We start from the raw sequence: 19,506 nt of genomic DNA, 5'->3' as shown, positions 1-19,506 counted from the left end.
TCCTTTGGTGGTCAGTCCCACCTGAGCTGAGTTGCTCCCTTCTATATCAGTGTTCCAGCTGGAAGATGCCCAGCAGAGCTGAGGGGATGTGGCCTCCTTGGCCCACAGAGCAGGATTAACCCCTGCTGAACCAGTATTTATGCATCCATTGGCACTTGAGCAAGGAAAGCCCAGGTACCATAGTGATGAGTGTGAGCTAGATAAAGATATAGGGTTTTTTTCATATCTAGGTCAAGTAAAATTTCCTGCTCTTCCTTTTATTAGTTTTTAATAGCCATACTCTTTAGTGATGACGTGTACTATCTGACCTTCAGGGTGTCTGGCGGGGAGTTATTTGACCGAATTTTGGAACGAGGAGTCTATACTGAGAAAGATGCAAGTGTAGTGATCCAGCAGGTCCTGGCAGCGGTGAAATATCTGCATGAGAATGGAATAGTTCACCGAGATTTAAAGGTATGTAGACACTGTGCTCTTTGGGAACAGAATTGCCCTGCGATATTAACAATATCTGCAATGCAGCACTGCAGGGTTCACTAAAGCACACAGTGAAATTCTACTAATGCTCACCAGCTTTTTAGGATCATGCTAATGTCACTATCACCACCCAATAGATCATCCCCTTGGACTTTCATCACCAAAAGCACATAAGGCTCCTATGTAAGGTGCAGGGGCAACTCCATTTGGTGGTAACAGTAGCAGGTTGCACCAAACACACTTATCCATCTAGTTGTGCTCAGTGAGTGTTAACCTGACTCCTGAATTCCAGAGCCATTGCCTGGAATTGGAACCTCACTCTGTATTCTGTGCAGTAACTTTCTAGAGGTTTTAGTCTGAGTCATCCTCCTGCTCATTCTGCTGGCCTGGAAGTCAAAGAGCTTCTTGAAATGGCAAGTGAACTGTTTACAAACCAATTAACTCCAATGGCTTTCATGACATAAAGGCCTCTAAAGAGAGGTCACTGGCATAATCCATTGTTTAGACAAGTGTCCCCTGGCGCCAGCAATAGGAACTACATATACAAGCATATGGGTATGTAACAGGGTGTCCATACCTGGAGTCATTGCTGGTGAGAATACAGACATGGGCCTATTCTGGCCTGGATTCTTTAGACAATGTCACTTCAGCTCATGATATCAGAAGTCAAGGTTCTCTGTTTTTCCCCAAATAAGGCTGCAGCATCAGCAGCAAAATACAGAACTCCTTTGGACTGAGTGTCAATATTGAAGTAAAACTATTTGTACTATTGTAAGGTCCAGGGGCCCCATACATGTAGCACAAGGCAGCCCAGGCCCCAGGGAGTTGACAGTCTAGGTTCTAGAAGGGTGCTTATCTGATGCTCATCTCTGCAGTATCTGAATGCCTTGCTCTCACTGAGGGGTTTTTATCTTCAACAGCCCTGTGCAATAGGGAGGCATTACCCACCCTTACAGAAAGGGAAGTGAAGCACAGGCTTGATTAAATGACTTGCCCAGGGTCATACACAGGCTGTGTGGCAGACAGAGCCAAGAAATTAACTTGGGTCTCAAGTCCCAGCCCAGTGCCCTACCCACTAGAGCATCCTTCCTATCTAAAACAAAACCAATATAAGAGGAAACAACTTGGTACAGCAGAAAATAGGTATGGTGGGGAAAGCCTAGGAATGTATTCATCATTTTACTGCTGTGGTTTTAGAGAGTCACCATTATATCCCTGGCCATGATTATTTTTATTCATGCATGAACAGAAGCACAAATGAACTTACCATTTGTCAATTGTAGCTGTCCCTCCTTGATTGTCGGGGCAGCATTTAAATTCTGACCATTTCTTACCGACAGCCTGAAAACCTGCTTTACCTGACTCCGGAAGAAAACTCCAAAATCATGATCACAGACTTCGGCTTGTCTAAAATGGAGCAGAATGGCATCATGTCCACCGCTTGTGGGACGCCAGGATATGTTGGTGAGCAAGTGGGAAAGGATGGACTCCCCCTGATGACCTACATGACACAGGCCCACATAAGCCTCCCAGGCACTTTCCGGAAGAAAGCAACGAAATAACATGCTTATGCATATTAGTAACATGCTAATAATAAATACACTGTGTAGGCTGCAGAAGAATCAGATTAGGGACATGATTTTAAGGATGGCAAAATTTCAGAAGACTTTAAAGAGAAAAGGTGTGCAAGATAAATGTTTTATATTTTCATCCTAATCTTGAAATTATTCAAGAATTCGTTTTATAATTTAAAAATTGAAATCAATGGAAGTTTTGCTTGAGTAAGGATTTCAGGATTTGGCCTGTAAGTAGTAATTTTTTGGGACATTCCCTTGTCTGGTTAGCAGAACGTGTCTGAGACAGCTTGACCTAATGGCTTGAGAGCTCCAGCATTCCAGCGTTCTAAACCATCTCCAAATTGCACTCTGGCCTTGTGCAAGTCAATCAGCCTTCCTTTGTATGTTGCCCATCTGTAAAATGTATTTACTTCATATGTCTAAAATGTAACAGTAGGGAGCCCATCCTAGGCTCTGGACCCCAGCCCATAAATTGAAAATCACAATATAAACAAATTAGTATAATGAACCATATATCGCAAGGGATGCCAGAGCTAATTAATGTCCAGACAGCATTTTGAGGCTATAAAGTTCTGTAAGAACAACCAGGTATAAAAGGTAAAACAGAGAACTTGGCTTTTCGAAACACACAGGAACTGAGATCCAAAGGTTGGAAGCTGAAGCTAGACAAATTCAGACTATAAGATAGAAAAATTTTAACAGTGAGGTTAATAACCATTGAGAGTTTACATGGTGGATTCTCAATCACTTCAAGTCTATAAATCAAGACACAATGCTTTTCTGAAAAGAAAGGGCTTATAGCTCAACCAAAGGTTATAGGCTTGATGCACACGTTACTGAGTGAGGTTTTCTGGCCTTTGTTATGCAGGTCAGACTAGATTATCATCATATTCTTTCTGATCATAAAATCTGAGTCAGTCGTCTTGCTGCTGCTTGGGTTTGGTGGGTGGCAAATGCACAGAAGTGTTTGTACACACAACAGTCACTAACTCCTGCTCCAGTATGAAAGCCTCACAAACGAGGTCTGAGAAGCCAATTTTTTTATGTCAAGTCATTCACTATCTTGAAATGATTTATATTGCCTATAACTTTGATTTGCTTTTGATTTCCTGTAGCTCCAGAGGTCCTAGCACAAAAGCCATATAGCAAAGCTGTTGATTGCTGGTCTATAGGAGTCATTACCTATATCTTGTGAGTATAAGCCAACAGCACCCTTGCTTTTTTGACAGATGCTCAGGATTCTTCAGTGGTGTGGCCCCTTGGGTGACCCCCACATACGCTTGTGCAAAATGGATGACATGCCACCAGCTTAGGAGTCCCGATTTGTTCCCAAGGTGAAAGGCAGTGAAACTCAGTGTAATAAAGACCGCAGGCCAATTCACTACAGAGCCCACCCCGTGCACTATTCCTTCAGTACCATAACTATCACTCAGCATCCCCTCTGTGCTTTCTAGGTTCGGCTGCATCCCATTAGCTGCACACCAGCTGTGGCTTTGTCCTGACATTGCTGCACCAAAGCTTTTAACTTTTTTCTGAATTGTTTCGCCCAGACCATGCTGTGTGGTGAGGATACATACAGCATCGTCCTCCATTCTTCACTTATCCCTGGGATCCACACCAGCTGATCGGTAGAGTTAAAAAAAAGCTTGTGTGTGTGTGGAGAGAGGAGCTAATCAACTTCTTCCTGTTCTGCTCCAGGCTGTGTGGATACCCTCCCTTCTACGAAGAGTCAGAATCCAAACTGTTTGAAAAGATTAAAGAAGGCTACTATGAGTTTGAGTCTCCATTTTGGGATGATATCTCGGAGTCTGGTAAATCTCACCCACTGGGAAGCACTTTATTAGCACTCTGTCCTCTCTCAAGCATACAACATCCAGAACTCTCCTGATCCTGGATGGGCTGAAATCTACAAGAGAGTGCAAGTGAAGGGGAGTTAAGTGAATCACATCCTCACATTTTCCACAGCAAGTTATTTTCTTTGCTTCCTGGCCACAGTCAGGGTTTCCATGCACCTTCCTCTGAAGCATCTGGTACAGGCCAGGGTCAGAGATGGGATACTGCAGTGGGTAGGCCACAGGTCTGATCCACTCTGACAATCACTACATTTTAGCAATAAACCTTGACCCATCTTGAGTTACATTGCTTAAGGGGCCACTCCATGGAGCACGTGTCCATTTTACCTTTGGGAAGATGTTACAATACTGTGGGTTTAGACATGGAAGATTTAATGCTTAAGCAGCAGTTTTATCTGCCAACATTTGTTGTCAGCTTTAGGACTACTTCCTGCACATGCTAAAACATGTTTCTATCTCTGTTTCCCACAAACAGCCAAGGATTTCATCTCTCATTTACTGGAGAAGGATCCAAATGAGAGGTTCACCTGTGAGAGAGCTCTGAGGCACCCCTGGTGAGAGGAACAGGTCTCCTACCATATGCATGTGCACCTAACATTGCCAGTCTCAGCATTTAGTACTAGAGGCCTATCTGTAGGCTACAGAATGGTGATGTGTTACTATTCTCTAGTATTTTCTTTGCAGTCTGACTTGGAATGTTCTGTCTTTCTTTTCTGTGAAGAAAGTGGCTATTTGCGCACAGTTCACCTTTAAGATGGAAGGGAAACAATCCCACTGATATTTCCTTAACTCTGAAGTGTGTGTTTTTGTATTATGTTTTGTTGCTGTTTTTCCTTTGGGTTTAATTACTCTTGATTGAAAGTACAAAGCCGTTAGCTGCCTCCAGAATATGGAATGCCTCTCAAATGCCATCTGCCTACAAGCTTGTTTCTTCTCTCCCCATCTGCAGGATTGATGGAAATACAGCCCTTCATCGGGACATATACCCATCTGTCAGTGCTCAGATCCAGAAAAACTTTGCAAAGAGCAAATGGAAGGTAGGTTGTTTGCCACTGGGAGCGCTAGAGCCATTTCCAATGCAAATGCCAGTTCCTGCCCTCTAGCCATGAGCACACTTTCAACACCATGAATAAACACCCACAAATTGGACCCCTTCAGTTTGCACATCTTACATGACGATTATTTATGTTATGGTAGGACCAAGAGGTCTCAACTGAAATGAGAGCCCCTCTATAGTGCTGAACTTGATACAAACACAGCCCCACACACAAAGGGTGGGAAGAGGAAGGATTACAGTCCCATATTACACATGGGGAACTGAGGCACCAAGCAGCTGACTTGCCTGTGGGAGTTGAACCCAGGGTTCTTTTCTTACCCCCACACCTGTCCTTCCTGTCAGCTAAGTGTGTGAGATTGGCACTGCTTCCTGGTTGCAGTGAGGTTGGCAGTGCAGCAAGAACAGCCTCTTCCATGGTGTTTTAGTTACTTTGTTGAAAGAAGTGAAGCAAAGCACTGGAATGGGTTCCTAGGGAGGTGGTGGAATCTCCTTCCTTAGAGGTTTTTAAAGTCAGGCTTGACAGAGCCCTGGCTGGGATGGTTTAGTTGAGGATTGGTCCTGCTTTGAGCAGGAGATTGACTAGATGACCTCCTGAGGTCCCTTCCAACCCTGATGGTCTATGATAGTGTTCAATTTTGAGCTAAATCTTGCAGCTCTGGCCAGTCTGTAAGCAACAGCTAATTCCACAGCTGACTTATCAAAAAGGGGTTGGGTGAAATTCTCCCCTGCCTTTGCTTATGCCAGGGTTGAACTTGGCCCATCATCAGAGCAGCACGGCACTAGGCAATGCAACTGCAGTAAATCACTATTCAGGAGATATCCTCCATTGACACTGCAGCATCCAGGTAGCTTTGCAGCTTGGGAGATCATCATGGTTGTTTTGTCTCCTCTTGCTCAGCAAGCCTTCAATGCTGCAGCTGTTGTGCGCCACATGAAGAAACTCCACATGACCTGCCATGCACAGGCTGACATGAGCCTCCCTATCATACAAGTGTCAGAAGTATCCAGACTCAACAGCCCTATGGGCACCAGCCAAGAGAGACCCATTCAAGACAAGAAGATGCTAATTCCCATGTTAGCATGTCAAATTCCTCCCAGCCAGCTTGACCAAAACACCCAGATGATACAGAGCAAGTCACTAGATCACTTGGTTAATGAGTCCTTGATCTCGCCGGACAATCAGAGCCCTCCAACGCTAACTTCTTGCGGTTGCAGTTCAGCCTCCGAGGGGCACGAGAAGGGGAAGACCGTCTTCTGTTCGGAGTCAGCACTACTTAAAAAAGCTGCCAAAAACCAGTAGGTAACCACTTTGTCCATTCTAAATACTGACCCAGGTTTATCTTCACAGCACTGTCCCTGCAACCAAGCGGCACTGGGCTTTGTGGAAACCTGGTGGATGCTTTCAGTTCCAAGCACCAGGTGTTGGTGGGAAAGAGGGGAGGGAGAAAGGACAGATGGAAATTTGTAGTGGCTCTATAGGTGTGGCCAGCCAAACTCCCTCCCACTCCTTTGGAGGAGAGCCTGGGGCATCAGGTTGAGACACATTGGCCAGGTGACATGGCAGAGCTTGCAATGTGCTGATGAACCAGAGGACTTCACTCCCCAGCATCCTCAATCTGGTGCCTTTCCATAATTTGGAACGGCCTATGACTTTTTTTTTTTTCAGTTGCTAAAAATACTGGTCCTGCTCCTCAGCTGGCATTAATCATAACTACACCATCTGAGTAGCTGGCCCACTGTTTATATTATAAAAAAAGTTATTTCTGCTCAATTGAAAAAAGTACCTAGATTTTGTTTTTCACTTTTTGCATTTTTCTCTTTCCACCCCTCTCCCCCATAACCAGTCACTTCAAATCAGAGGTTATTGTACCCATGAAAACCAGTAACAATTCATACCATGGCACTGGGCAAACTGGTGTTTGTTTGGTCATGTGATTTAGCAAGTCATCCATTTGATCCAACACATCTTTAATGGTAAGTGCACCAAGATCAATATCATTATTGCTGTAAAATGATGAAGCAAGAAGTCTGGATTATAGAGTTTTCTGAGTGAAATACATTTGTTTTGGTTGTAATCATAGCCGATGGATGTCGTGGCAGCAAGAGTCTGACAAATCGAAGCATCTTTCAACTTCTGTTAAGACCAATTCTGGGAATCCAGGGGCCAGATTGGTTTCCATGGGAGTTGCTCACATCCTGTTGCATGAGAATAGAGGCCCTCTAGGTTCTATTCTCTAGAGGAGAGATAGCACATAGGCCTGCCATTCTGAACTATACACAATTGCGAGTTATTAAATCAGAGCAACCACACACTGGCCAGGTCTGTGACATGGGATAAGGAGCCTTTGGCTAATGTCAGTAGTGTCCGTAAGCTGTTGCCAAATGACTGCTCTGTGGTGGCCTATATAAAATATGATTGAGGGAGTCAGTCCAGCTCAGAGGAGGTAAGTGTCCACATCACACAAACCACTAGCACGGTCAGCACTAACTGGCTCCTCTGGCATTCTCAGCAGACATCCAGGACTGATTGGGCCATGGAACCTGAACTATTTTCCCATTCTTAGCTGGAATCCACCCAAGTCAGGTCTGAGGCACAGTGACCCCACAGCATAGGGAAGCCTGCACTGCTACCCAAAGCTCTGCTCTTGATTAAAAGAGATCACATACCCCAGGCACAGAAATGTCTGTGTGACTTTCAGAACTGCAGATGAGATGAATTATGGATTAGTTAAGCAGACACTTGCACTATTGTAAGTAAGCGCTAAGAAGTATTACCGTTAGACATTGCATGAAGGAAAATATCCCCCAAACAAAGGTAAAAATGTTAGCTCAGTTCTACTCCCAAACAGATGCTGAGAAGTCAATCTTGCTTTATATTATGGTTCCAATTTTTATATAAAGGGTTAATAGATGGTAGACATGAGCATATGTGTTATAAGTGGCTTTATGCATATCAGTAGGAGGTTATCAACCTGCTGGAGTCTATTTCAATTTATTAATCCTTTATAAGCAACAGAATAATGAAACCAAGAGGGCCCAGGTGCTGTTTGTTAAAGGAATGTGTGCTGGAGGAACTGTCCACTGAAACAATTCCAATAGCGACTTTAAACTCTCTCTCCTGTTCCAGAAGGGCTGATTTACTCATTTCTACACTTCGCAGCCAGACAACAATAGCACAAACAAGAGGAGAGGAGATTGAATCCTGGCAGAAGCAGATGGAGAGCCATTTTCTCAGAGGAGAGTGGCCATTGGGTGGGAGAGCTGCACACTTTTTACTCTTAAGTAATCCTTCAGAGCAACAACCCTGAAGAGTATCTGACTCACTAGAACATGGAGCAGTTACTTGAGAGAAGGGAGGTGTATGGGCACAAGGCTTCTGCTAGCACCTTCCATGTATATGACACATACATCACTGCACAAGGCTGTATCTTGATTCTTAATATATATTCAACGTGTTGTTCAACGTGTAACAAATGTGCTGCACGGTATAATTCTTTTAAAGCAAAGCTATATGGTGTTGGTTTAATCACAGGCATCCCAGCAGTTTTACAGTCTATACCTCTCACTGTTAGGACTTTGACAGGCTCAAGCTCAGATGTAAGAAGTCCAGTATCAATGGCCTGTCTTGGGTGTGCAGTTTTCATTTTAAGCTGTGCAAAGAGAGAGCCTGCTACCATCCTTCACGTGGCTGATGATAATCAAAGTGAGGTCTGAGTTCCCTGTTTCCAAGTCTGTAATTGTGTAATAAACACCATGCTTAATAAAGCTGACTTATTTTGTAAAGTGCCTATTGGTTAGAGGTGGAAGTGGTCTCCTAAATCTCCCAAGACAAATTCTCACTGCCAACGCAGAGTTGTTCCCTACACTCTTCTGTCTGCAAAGTATTGTTTGAAAATAAGCAGGTGCTGACAAAATCAATGTGGGTGGTATTTAACGCCACCTTAAAGCACCACTGCTCTTACAGTAGTGTAAATTAGTGTAAATAGGGCTCTTAGTGTTTACCTCAGTTATCCACTCCTGGGAATGGTCTTATTTTCATCCTGCCCCTCTTATGACTTTCTTTGAAGAACTAAATGCAATATACCAGAAAAGGTTTTCTTTTTAAAAAAAGTCAGAGTTTCAAAAGGTGAAATCCACGTGCTAAAATAAATAAACATCCCCTGTCTAGTTGGCTAACCTCATGCAGAAATAACTCCTTCCAAAAGGCTTTATTAGTTATTGACATTAGATCCACCTTCCCACTTTCCTCGAGCCACTCAGTGTAGCTTTAGCAAGGCCACATAACATTCATTCTTTCTACGGGCTAGGGTGAGCAGATGTCCTTTTTTTATAGGGACAGTCCCAATTTTGAGGCCTTTTTCTTATATAGGCTCCTATACCCCTCTCTCCTTCCCCCCCCCCATCCAAATTTTTCACATTTGCTGTCTGGTCACCCTACTAGGGGAGCTTGTTCTTTTTGGCTCCATGCTAGCTATATTCTAAAGGTACAGTAGTTCTATTAGCAAAGACAAAGGTCTTGAGAACAAGAAACTTCTACAAGCGAGGAGATGGGACTAAGTCCCCCAGTCAGTGTTTGAACAGAAGGCAGACAATGCAATTATATGGCGAGATGGAGCCCCAGCAGCTCATTGATTAGCAACTGGTGTAGTACGCAATTCGTTCATGGATATGATTGCTGATCTTTTCCACCTGCTCCTCCAGGCCTGCGAGGCTGGCTGACTTGACGATTAATGCGTTGTTGCTTTTCTGAATTTCCGTTTCTATAGCTAAGGAGAGAGGCAGTTGGAGTTAGGGGAAGATAGTCCAGGAAAACGATATTATGCCCTCAGGCCTTCATCACCCTTCTGAAAATCTACACCCTCTCAATGTGTGTCAGGAGAGCACTATCAGAATCCAACAGAACAGCCAATCACATGAGCCCTGCCTACAACATGCCCAAACCCAAACAAAAAGTGCATCATAAAGCCACTCCTCCAATGTCCAGGGCACCACATAACATCAGTCAATGTTTCTTTCCAATAAAGCCTGCCCCCCACCTCTCCAATAAAGCTACTCCAGACAGTGAGCATTGAAGTCAATGGAAATTCCATTGTTGACATCAATGGCTGGGCAGAAACAAGTCCATACTGTATGCACTGCATGTTCTGGAAGGGAAATTGCACACAGGCCTATTTAGCAACACTAAGACTCCTTCCTGAGTTCAGCAATCTACAAGCAGCATTAAGTGCCCGGTACCAACAATAAGCAGCAGCATCCAATCAAATCCCTGACATGAGGAGGCACCTTTGATAATGATGTTCACTGGAGCCACTGCTTTATCACTGAAAGCAGTGCCAAAGCTCTGGCCTGATAACTACTTGGGATCAGTGCCATTCTCCACCAGCTTGAAAGACTCGAGCCTTCTGGCCATGGCACTTAATCTGCACTGTGACTGGCACCCAAAGCAACTGAATGAGGCCCTTAGACATGAGAGCTGGAAATGGAAATGAATGCATGGCGCATCAGTGTACAAGAGGTGAACTAGAGAAGCATGTTATTGAAGCTAGTCCATGGGGGGCTGAGTGGCACAGTGGAGTTGGTACATTGGCTTTTGCTCTCCAGATGCAAGTTCCGATCCCTGCATGGGCCACAAGGGATTTGGTGGCATCTCAGCCTCAGTTCCCCATACATGCCTCTCACAAAATGCCTACGCCACTGGCATGGAGGGGAAGGTCCTAAAATTACACAGCAGGGTCCAAATTCATTCTGGTGAGGCCAGGGATGAACATGGTATGAGATTTCTATTACTCAACCCCATAATGTTGCACTGCAAAATTATCTAGGAGCAACAGAAGCAGCAATGGGAGCTGAGCAAAATGCTGTGAGGTTCAGTGATGTGACAAATGGTGAGCACATCAATCAATCCCTTTGTCGTGAAAACCACAAAGCAGAATCCTTTGTATTCAGCGCTAAGTTTAACCAGTTGTCTGGGTTTCTGTGGCTAACACATTTGTCCTCCAAGGTCTTTACTTAGGAGGATGTTTCTTGTATCTACAAGCAGAATCACTCATTCAGGGCTTGGCTAGATTAGAGGAAATTGTACTCACATAATTACATTACATTCCTGGGGCCAAACAGGGTTTACATAGGGGTAATTCACCCTGCTGGTTTACCAGCCCCTTCTTACACCAGTGGATTACACCTACAGTAGGGCTTTGGATCAATGTAGAGGGAGGGGGATGAGGAACCTAATATAGACAGGGCTTCAGCCATCTAATTTGGCACCACTCCCGCACAGTCTTCTGTTCCTCTTCTGGTTCCGTTCCCTCCCAGTGAGAAGTAGCAGCCCCTTTTCTCCACTTGGAATCACGCTCTGACAATGCCTGCACAAATTTACTTACTTTCCATCCTGAGCATCATAGCCCAGGTTTCTTCAAAGAGCGCTTTTGCCTCCATGTCGATACTTTGGATCCTGCTGCCCTGCGCTCCCAGCGTCAAATTCTGTCCCATCCGCCTCTTCAGCTCAGCATATTTTTGTTTCACGTGTTCAAATCCCTGGAGGAAAGTCAATGAGCAGTGCAGGTGAATTCAAGAAAATAAATGAGGTCCAAGTGATGAATGACCTCTAGACACTGTAGTAGAGCATTGTGTTATAAATGGCCATTATTACTATTATAGAGATATTAAAGACCATAATATATTTACATACTGGTTTCCAATGCCTTTATAGAAACTCATAATTCAGCATCATCTGGATTAATGTGTGGAGTACTGGTCACCCCATCTCAAAAAGAATGTTGCAGATATAAGTGTTCAAAGAAGAGCAATAAGAATAACCGAGGGCCTGGAAAACTCTTGTGTAAAGAGAGGTTGAAAAGATTGGCATTGTTCACTATAGAAAGGAGACGAAGAAGAGGGACAAGGTAAATGCATATCAACTAATAAATAGTTTAGAGAGCGCGAGATCAGGAACTTCTGTTCTCCCTGTTTCATAACACAAGAAGAAGAGGACATTCAAAACTGATGAAAGGAAATTCTTTTTCATGTGTAATGAAATTGTGGGACTCATTGCCTCGGGAAGTCATCGAGGCCACAAAATTAGCTAGATTCAAACAGAGATTGGACATTTCTATGGATAACAAGAATACACAGAGTTACAATAGTTAATGCTAACAATTTTTGGCAAGGATATTAAACCTCATGCTTCAGGGCTTAAATCAAACTAATTGTTAGACCAGGATGAAAACTAATGTGTGGGCAAATTATCCTACTTCTGCTACTGCAGGGTTCTTACACCTTCCTCTAAGACCATTGGGTGCCGGACATTGGCAGAGCTGAGATAAGTAGACAAGAGGGACCTTAGGTCTGAACCAGGCTGGCAATTCCTATGTTCCTAAAAACAGAATAATTCACTTTCCCTGCAGCAGTCAAATATGTTCTGCACTTATGTGGCTTTGCTCCCGCATGAGAATAAGAAGCTAGTGAAAGATTATGGGCAGAGTCATTCCTAGGCTGCTACGAGACCTCCCTTGTACCTGCTGAGTGCTCCTTGCTTGTTCACTGGCTTCTTTTGCTCTCTGCTGAGCATCTGTGGCCTGCAACCGATTCTGCTCCGCCTTGTGCCGCAATTGACGGATTCTCTCTGTGAAATTATCCAGCTGATCAGTAATGTCTCTCATACTCTTCTCCATTGGACCAAGGACAGCCTGGATCTAAAAGCCAAAGGTGTTTGGTATTTTAAAGAAAAGCTCCTCCCAGAACATCATTAATGATATATCATCCTCAGAGGCACTCTTATGATTTATTATTGGTCTGTAACACAGACTCAGAAGTGAGTACAGCCCCCAGCCAAGGTCCCACCGTGATAGACTCTGTTCAGTCGACAGAACAAAGACAGTTCCTATCTCACAGAGCGACAAGTGGACAAACAGACAGATGGGGTAGGGAACAAGGAGAACACACAGAGAAAAACAGTCTGACTTTTACAGCAAGCCAATTTTGCTAGGATCCAGCCTCTTTGTCATCATTGCATCAGCAGGGTAGGATGAAAATGGGTGGGGATCAAGGATGTGATTAGTAACCTACCCGCAGTGGCAAGGCACTTTGCAGGGAGTTCCACGAGAGTTTCAAAGGAGCAGCATGCAGGCCACGCAGCGTTACAATGCTAGGAACGCAGCATACATCACTCACCTCATCAATGCGGAGCTGGATGAGCTGAAGGGAATAGCTGGAGCCACTGATAGCATCCTGGGCTTCCTGGAGCACTGTTTGCGCTTGTCTCAAATTCTCCACCACTTCTTCCACGTTGCCCTCTACTGCGTTTGCTCGGTTCCTGAGGAAATGCAATAGGGAAGTATGATTAAATCAAAAATGTATCATTGTAACTATAATGACAGCACAGTATGAGCTACTGCTTTGTGGCTCAAAAGTTAAAAAATGGCAGAGGGGAAATAAGCTGGATAAGTGGAACATCTTGTAAAGAGAAGATGTGAAAAGCTTGTAATAGAAGCCAGAAGTCCTCAAGCCACTGTGCTTTAACCACTTGACCATGCTGCCTTCCAAGAAGAGAAGCAGTGCTGTACTTCCTACCACTAGGACGAGGAGGCAGGATGGGAAAAGAAAGCAAAGCCACCTTTAGAAGCACAACTGCTTCTAATAATTGGTAAAGTGGGGAAAGATGAATTATTTCAGGGGAAAGAAAGTGCCCAATTAGTTGCTTAAAGTTTTGCGTCCATTATACTGGCTGCCAGTTTGAATGAAACTTTTTACTTTCCCCTGGAATGTCTGCACGCAAAGCCAGACTCCTCTAACTCATCACGCTCAGCTGGGGTCAGATGCTCTCAATGGGTTTACACTCTTATCCCATTAACCTTCTCTCCAGAATATTGCTACGATGGAGTCATCATAAAACAAACCCATTGCAGCTCTACAAGGGTGCTCTGGTGGTGGTGGTTTTAAAGGGACAAGCCTCCACACTTTCATCAGGATAGTAAATATGTCATTTAATGCTCTTGTCCTCTCCCTTAGTAACTGTGCAATTATAATGGAGATCCCATTACTGAGTCCCTGGAAATCCCCATTCAGCTCTATCATCTCTCATGAGAGGCACTCAAAAGAAGCAAAAAAGGTCCCCATTGGTCAGGGAAAGATCTCCCCACCCCAGTATCTATAATGAAGGGATGTCAGACTATTGTTATTAGCAGCAGAATTTATTATTTGCTTTGCGATATCAGCTAGAGGCACCAGTCAGGACCGGAGTCCCATTTCTCTAGATACTGTATGGACACACAAACTATTGGCTAGAATCTCAGCTGATAAAAATCAGCACAGCTCCCTGAAGTCAATGCAGATTTACACTAGCTAAGGATCTGGCCAGCAGTCAAGTGCAATTTGGTTCCAGTAATTCTGGCAGCATTATTCCAACCATGCTGTGTAACGTGACTCAGGCACAAAGAAGGTGAATCTGAGTGTGGGAGTTGCTGGAAGGCCACATGGACAGTGAGTAGCAGAATTGAAATGGGAGTCTCTCTCTTTGGGAGAGACTTGAGGAATGCAAATATAGGGCCACTTCCATCCATTTCTGTGGACTCTGGGTCAGGCCCCTAGACTTTCATCCCATTAGCTTACCTTGCCTGTTCAGCCTCTTGCTGAAGCCTCTTGGCCTTAGCAATATCACCAGCTGTTTGGGTGAGGATGCTCTCAGGGCACTGCAGCTTAGCAGCCAGGTTTCGGATCTCAGTCATTTTCCTCAGGACCGCAGCAGTGTCAGTTGGGAGGCGGAGTGAGAGCACATAGTCGCTGACCTCCTGGATGGTAGCAGGGTCAGTGGCTGGGTCTAGAGTGTTTACAAACAAACAGAAGAAAAGTCAGGAAGAGCTGCAAGAATAGAGTGCGGGCAGGTCTGGGAGCACAGCCTGGGGACCAGAAATCCAGGGGGCAGGCAATGCAGCAGGTGACTGTGAACACCAGGTTCAGGGGTTACAAATTCCCAGCTCCTCTAGCTCCTGCTACCTCCTCCTTCAAAGAGTTGTGTGTGTCTGCCAACAGGCAGCCAGGTTACCGCTAACTTAGTCCATTAGTGTATCCTCCATTTTACACTCCCTCCTAAGGGACCTTAGGCAGTACTTCTGCCGGAGCCACTCACTATGCAGATAAGATGTTCTGTGTGTCCTAGCTATAAGTCTGTCTTTGTGGCTCCTACCATGCAGGCAGGGTTTCAACTGTGTGAGAAAATCCAGGAGGTGATTCTTTAACAACTGAACCATCTCAGCTCAGGGGAGTCAGATCAGTTGAGCAGAGAGACAATGGGCCAGATTCGGCTTTGCACAAGTCAGTGCAGATTGCTGCACCAGCTAACACTAGGCATAAACTTGACCCATTGCCTGGAATAAAATAAGAACTGGTTGAGATTTAACTTAGGACACTGCCAAACACTTCAGCCAAGCTTCCAGCCAGAGCACTAAAACAATACCTTTGATTTGACAAAGAAAGCTGTGAAGCTAAATGTGGAGTGCAGTCTGACACTACAAACAGACTGAGCAGCACATGTATTCCAGGACAAGCCTTTTACGTCTACACTACCCGCCAGATCAGCAGGTAGTAATCGATCTATCGGGGATCGATTTATCGATTCATCGCGTCCCATCTAGATGCGATAAATCGATCCCCGAATCAATGCCCGTACTCCACCTCGGCAGGAGAAGTAAGCGGAGTCGACAGGGGAGCCGTGGCGGTCGACTTGCCGCCGTGAGGACGGCCAGGTAAGTTGAACTAAGATACTTTGACTTCAGCTACGCAAATAGCATAGCTGAAGTTGCGTATCTTAGACTGACACCCTCCCGCCCAGGGTAGATCAGCCCCTAAGGGGGCACGCGAGCTGATTTTCAGTGGCACTCACACTGCCTGAGTCCTGGCCACCGGACCGGGAAGCTCTGCATTCTAATTTAATTTTAAATGAAGCTTCTTAATCATTTTAAAAACCTTATTTACTTTACATACAACAATAGTTTAGTTATATATTATAAACTTATAGAAAGAGACCATCTAAAAATGTTAAAATGTATGACCGGCACACAAAACCTTAAATTAGAGTAAATAAATGAAGACTCAGCACACCACTCCTGAAAGGTTGCTTACCTCTGTGTTAGTGATTAGCTGGGGCTTGGTAATCTCTGTAATACCAGACAGTGCCGAATGACCTGATTTTCTTATTCAACTAATTCTCATAAGGTTGATCCGTTATTAAAATCTGCTTATGAATTATAGATCATCCCACTGGATGTTGGGCACAATAAATTCTTTCACTTGGTTAATAATCTGCACTATAGAAGATTTGCTTGAGTTTATTTAGGTCAGCAAGTGCTGCTGGAAAGCTGGTCTGGCCTGAGTGCTGTGCAAAAGCCACCATCATAACTGATGCTAATTGAGGGCCCTCAGAGGCTGTCTCAGCATCAGAACATAAGAATATAAGAACGGCCGTACCGGGTCAGACCAAAGGTCCATCTAGCCCAGTATCTGTCTACTGACAGTAGCCAATGCCAGGTGCCCCAGAGGGAGTGAAGCTAACAGGCAATGATCAAGTGATCTCTCTCCTGCCATCCATCTCCATCCTCTGATGAACAGAGGCTAGGGACACCATTTTTACCCTTCCTGGCTAATAGCCATTTATGGACTTAACCACCATGAATTTATCCAGTTCCCTTTAAACATTGTTATAGTCCCAGCCTTCACAACCTCCTCAGGTAAGGACTTCCACAAGTTGACTGTGCGCTGTGTGAAGAAGAACTTCCTTTTATTTGTTTTAAACCTGCTACCTATTAATTTCATTTGGTGACCCCTAGTTCTTGTATTATGGGAATAAGTAAATAACTTTTCCTTATCCACTTTCTCCACATCACTCATGATTTTATATACATCTATCATATCCCCCCTTAGTCTCCTCTTTTCCAAGCTGAAGAGGCCTAGTCTCTTTAATCTTTCCTCATATGGGACCCTCTCCAAACCCCTAATCATTTTAGTTGCCCTTCTCTGAACCTTTTCTAGTGCTAGAATATCTTTTTTGAGATGAGGAGACCACATCTGTACGCAGTATTCGAGATGTGGGCGTACCATGGATTTATATAAGGGCAATAATATATTCTCAGTCTTATTCCGTATCTCCTTTTTAATGATTCCTAACACCTTGTTTGCTTTTTTGACCGCCTTTGCACACTGCTTGGACATCTTCAGAGAACTAGCCATGATGACGCCAAGATCTTTTTCCTGACTCGTAGCTAAATTAGCCCCCATCATATTGTATGTATAGTTGGGGTTATTTTTTCCAATGTGCATTATTTTACATTTATCCACATTAAATTTCATTTGCCATTTTGTTGCCCAATCACTTAGCGAAGGAGAACGTACTCTGCTCTCAGATGCCAGGATAGAGATACAATGGCAGGAAGGCATGTGAGGAAGTGTCTCCCTGCTGCCACTCTACTGTACCTACTCTGCAGATGGAGTGCTTGGTGCCCCGGAGCTCCCAATCCAGCACTTTTCACCTCTGCTAAATTCAGTTGATTTGTTTTGAACTGTTTTTTTTTTTCCCCACCTTGGAAAAGGAGAGTGATTCCTGAACAGCTGCAGGAAGCGAGGCCAGATTTCTCACTAAGTTCTACAGTGCAGAAAGCCGAGGTCTAGCAATTTCTGCCCTCCCTACAGCCACTTACAGTAACTTCACAGATGGCATTTGGAGGTCATTAAGGCAATGGGCTAAATCTGTCCCTGGTGTAACTCCGTGGAGGTCACCAGGGTTACAACACCAGTAGTTAATCTAGTGCTGTGTGAATGGCACTATCAAAGCTTGACTCTGAAGATGTTGGTCCTGGTCAGACTGTACTTCTACTCCCCGGAGGAGAACTAATTTAAGTTTCAGGTGCTGAAGGCTCAAACCTATCTAGATGTAGTCAAGTACCAGAGCTGACTACATTCAACTTATATCAAAGTTAGTCCATTTTTCAATGCAAGTCTGCTATCCGGGGTTCACAGTGCATTAGTGACATTAACACTCTTAGGCAAAGCAAAAGCAGCACTCCCTTTAAAAATGGTTGTATCAGTTTAATAGCATTAGAGTAAGAATATTAACCACATCTGGTTCCCTAGACAGTGCAGTGTGAATGATGTAATATTCCCAATAATCTACTGGGAATTGCAAGATATTATCAGAACTAAGATAACTGTTCACAAAAAGGCCCAACACCAATCAGAACTTGCTTGTTCTCAGGTCTCATTGAAACTTGGACTGCAACTCAAATATTTGTAAACCTTTTGAAAGCTCCTAGGCCTTTTTTCCAGTAAATCTGAGGCCAATTTATTGTTTCCTTGCAACACGAATTAGGCGAAACTGACCCATTTTAACTGAGTTTTGGGCTTCATTTGAGCTCTAAATACAAAGCAAACCTTGGAGGTGTTCAATATACATGGATCAAAACCAAAGCAAATATTTGTACCATGAGACAACCCCCTGGGTTTCACACTGCTGTGGTTATCATTTCCCCTGCTCTTCAGAAAACACATCTAGGGAGCTAGAGCTGGTGGGGATCCCAATGGCCCAGTGATTATGTAACTTTTTGCCAGGATTCCATTTCTCAATGAAACCAAGAAATCCTCTCATGAGATTTAAAGACTAAGCAGAGAATACAAGGCCAGATCTTCAAAGGCTTCTTTATCTGTACTCAGAACTGGCACATCCAGTGAAACCAGCCAACAAGCCCTTGTCCAGGTGAATAGGTGTAAGCCAGGTTGGGGGAGTAATTCCCTGATCTGTTCTCACCCCTCCCTGTTCTTATGGCTAAGGTTTTCCATCCACAAAGGGACACGCATGGGCATGCTGTGGGCTTAAAGAGTCCCTTAGAGCTTTCCCCTCAGTGTCCTGCGCTCGCATGCATGGAGACAGTTGGATTTACCTGACAGGAAGTTGCGGACTTGCTGGATGAATTGCTGGATGCGTCGGACGTCTCCTTCTATCTGGGTCCTGGTTACACTTACTTGGTCCCCGAGACGTCGTGCATTGCTTTGGATTTGGTTTGCAGCTGTTTCTGCTGCCCTGATCTGCCAACAACAGTGCCCCCGGTAAAGTTAGTTTCTACTTGGCACAAGACAGCCTAGAAAGCTCACCAATCCTGTCTGGGCTCTGCCACCAACATCCTGGGCGACCTTGGGCAAGTCACTCCACCACTCTGTGCCTCAGTTGCCCCATTGTCAACAGATGAGAGCAGAGGCTTGAAGGACAAAGATTTAAGATGGGATTTTCAAAACAGATTTTCCAATGGGACTTGGGCTTCTAAGTCACTAGTCTCCTTGGAAAATTCTGCCCTTAGCATGTTCAAAGTGCTCTGAGATACTCAAATGAAAATCTGTAGGAAGGGGCTAATGTGGCTAATGCGTATATGCTGGATCCTAACTAATGATGGTGCAGAGACTGTAGCATAAGAGCAGCATTGAAAAGCTTGACAAGTTTAAGCTTTCCAAACTCCCTCCCCATTTTGCATTGCTGCCTTGGAAATTCAGTGAGAACAAGGTCCCTGGT

At 44.4% G+C, this 19,506-nt stretch overlaps 2 protein-coding genes across 3 annotated transcripts in view; one reads left to right on the top strand and one right to left on the bottom strand.

Annotated features, from left to right (window-relative positions):
* CAMK1G (calcium/calmodulin dependent protein kinase IG) overlaps nucleotides 1-8,747 on the top strand; it is a 30,791-nt gene extending 22,044 nt beyond the window's left edge. The window contains exons 5-13 of one of the 2 annotated variants that reach the window (XM_050957080.1): nucleotides 315-453; nucleotides 1,815-1,938; nucleotides 3,167-3,242; nucleotides 3,750-3,862; nucleotides 4,380-4,458; nucleotides 4,854-4,941; nucleotides 5,860-6,257; nucleotides 6,806-6,935; nucleotides 8,092-8,747. In XM_050957080.1, the coding sequence (XP_050813037.1) occupies nucleotides 315-453; nucleotides 1,815-1,938; nucleotides 3,167-3,242; nucleotides 3,750-3,862; nucleotides 4,380-4,458; nucleotides 4,854-4,941; nucleotides 5,860-6,257; nucleotides 6,806-6,896 (1,108 nt within the window). In that variant the 3' untranslated portion in view covers nucleotides 6,897-6,935; nucleotides 8,092-8,747. Of the gene's footprint in view, nucleotides 1-314; nucleotides 454-1,814; nucleotides 1,939-3,166; nucleotides 3,243-3,749; nucleotides 3,863-4,379; nucleotides 4,459-4,853; nucleotides 4,942-5,859; nucleotides 6,258-6,805; nucleotides 6,936-8,088 lie in introns of both variants that reach the window. The other variant, XM_050957079.1, reaches the window with a different exon arrangement.
* A 307-nt stretch (nucleotides 8,748-9,054) lies between these two features.
* LAMB3 (laminin subunit beta 3) overlaps nucleotides 9,055-19,506 on the bottom strand; it is a 48,961-nt gene continuing 38,509 nt past the window's right edge. Inside the window, exons 18-23 of the mRNA XM_050957073.1 lie at nucleotides 18,884-19,028; nucleotides 14,568-14,775; nucleotides 13,131-13,272; nucleotides 12,476-12,652; nucleotides 11,342-11,495; nucleotides 9,055-9,727 (exon numbers count right to left, since the gene is read on the bottom strand). Coding sequence (XP_050813030.1) covers nucleotides 9,594-9,727; nucleotides 11,342-11,495; nucleotides 12,476-12,652; nucleotides 13,131-13,272; nucleotides 14,568-14,775; nucleotides 18,884-19,028 — 960 coding nt within the window. The 3' untranslated portion in view covers nucleotides 9,055-9,593. The remainder of the gene's footprint in view (nucleotides 9,728-11,341; nucleotides 11,496-12,475; nucleotides 12,653-13,130; nucleotides 13,273-14,567; nucleotides 14,776-18,883; nucleotides 19,029-19,506) is intronic.

Source organism: Gopherus flavomarginatus, chromosome 5 (genome assembly GCF_025201925.1).
Source record: "Gopherus flavomarginatus isolate rGopFla2 chromosome 5, rGopFla2.mat.asm, whole genome shotgun sequence".
Lineage (NCBI taxonomy): Eukaryota > Metazoa > Chordata > Testudines > Testudinidae > Gopherus > Gopherus flavomarginatus.
Note: the sequence above shows the minus strand (reverse complement) of the source record. Positions and strands in the feature narration are given on the sequence as shown.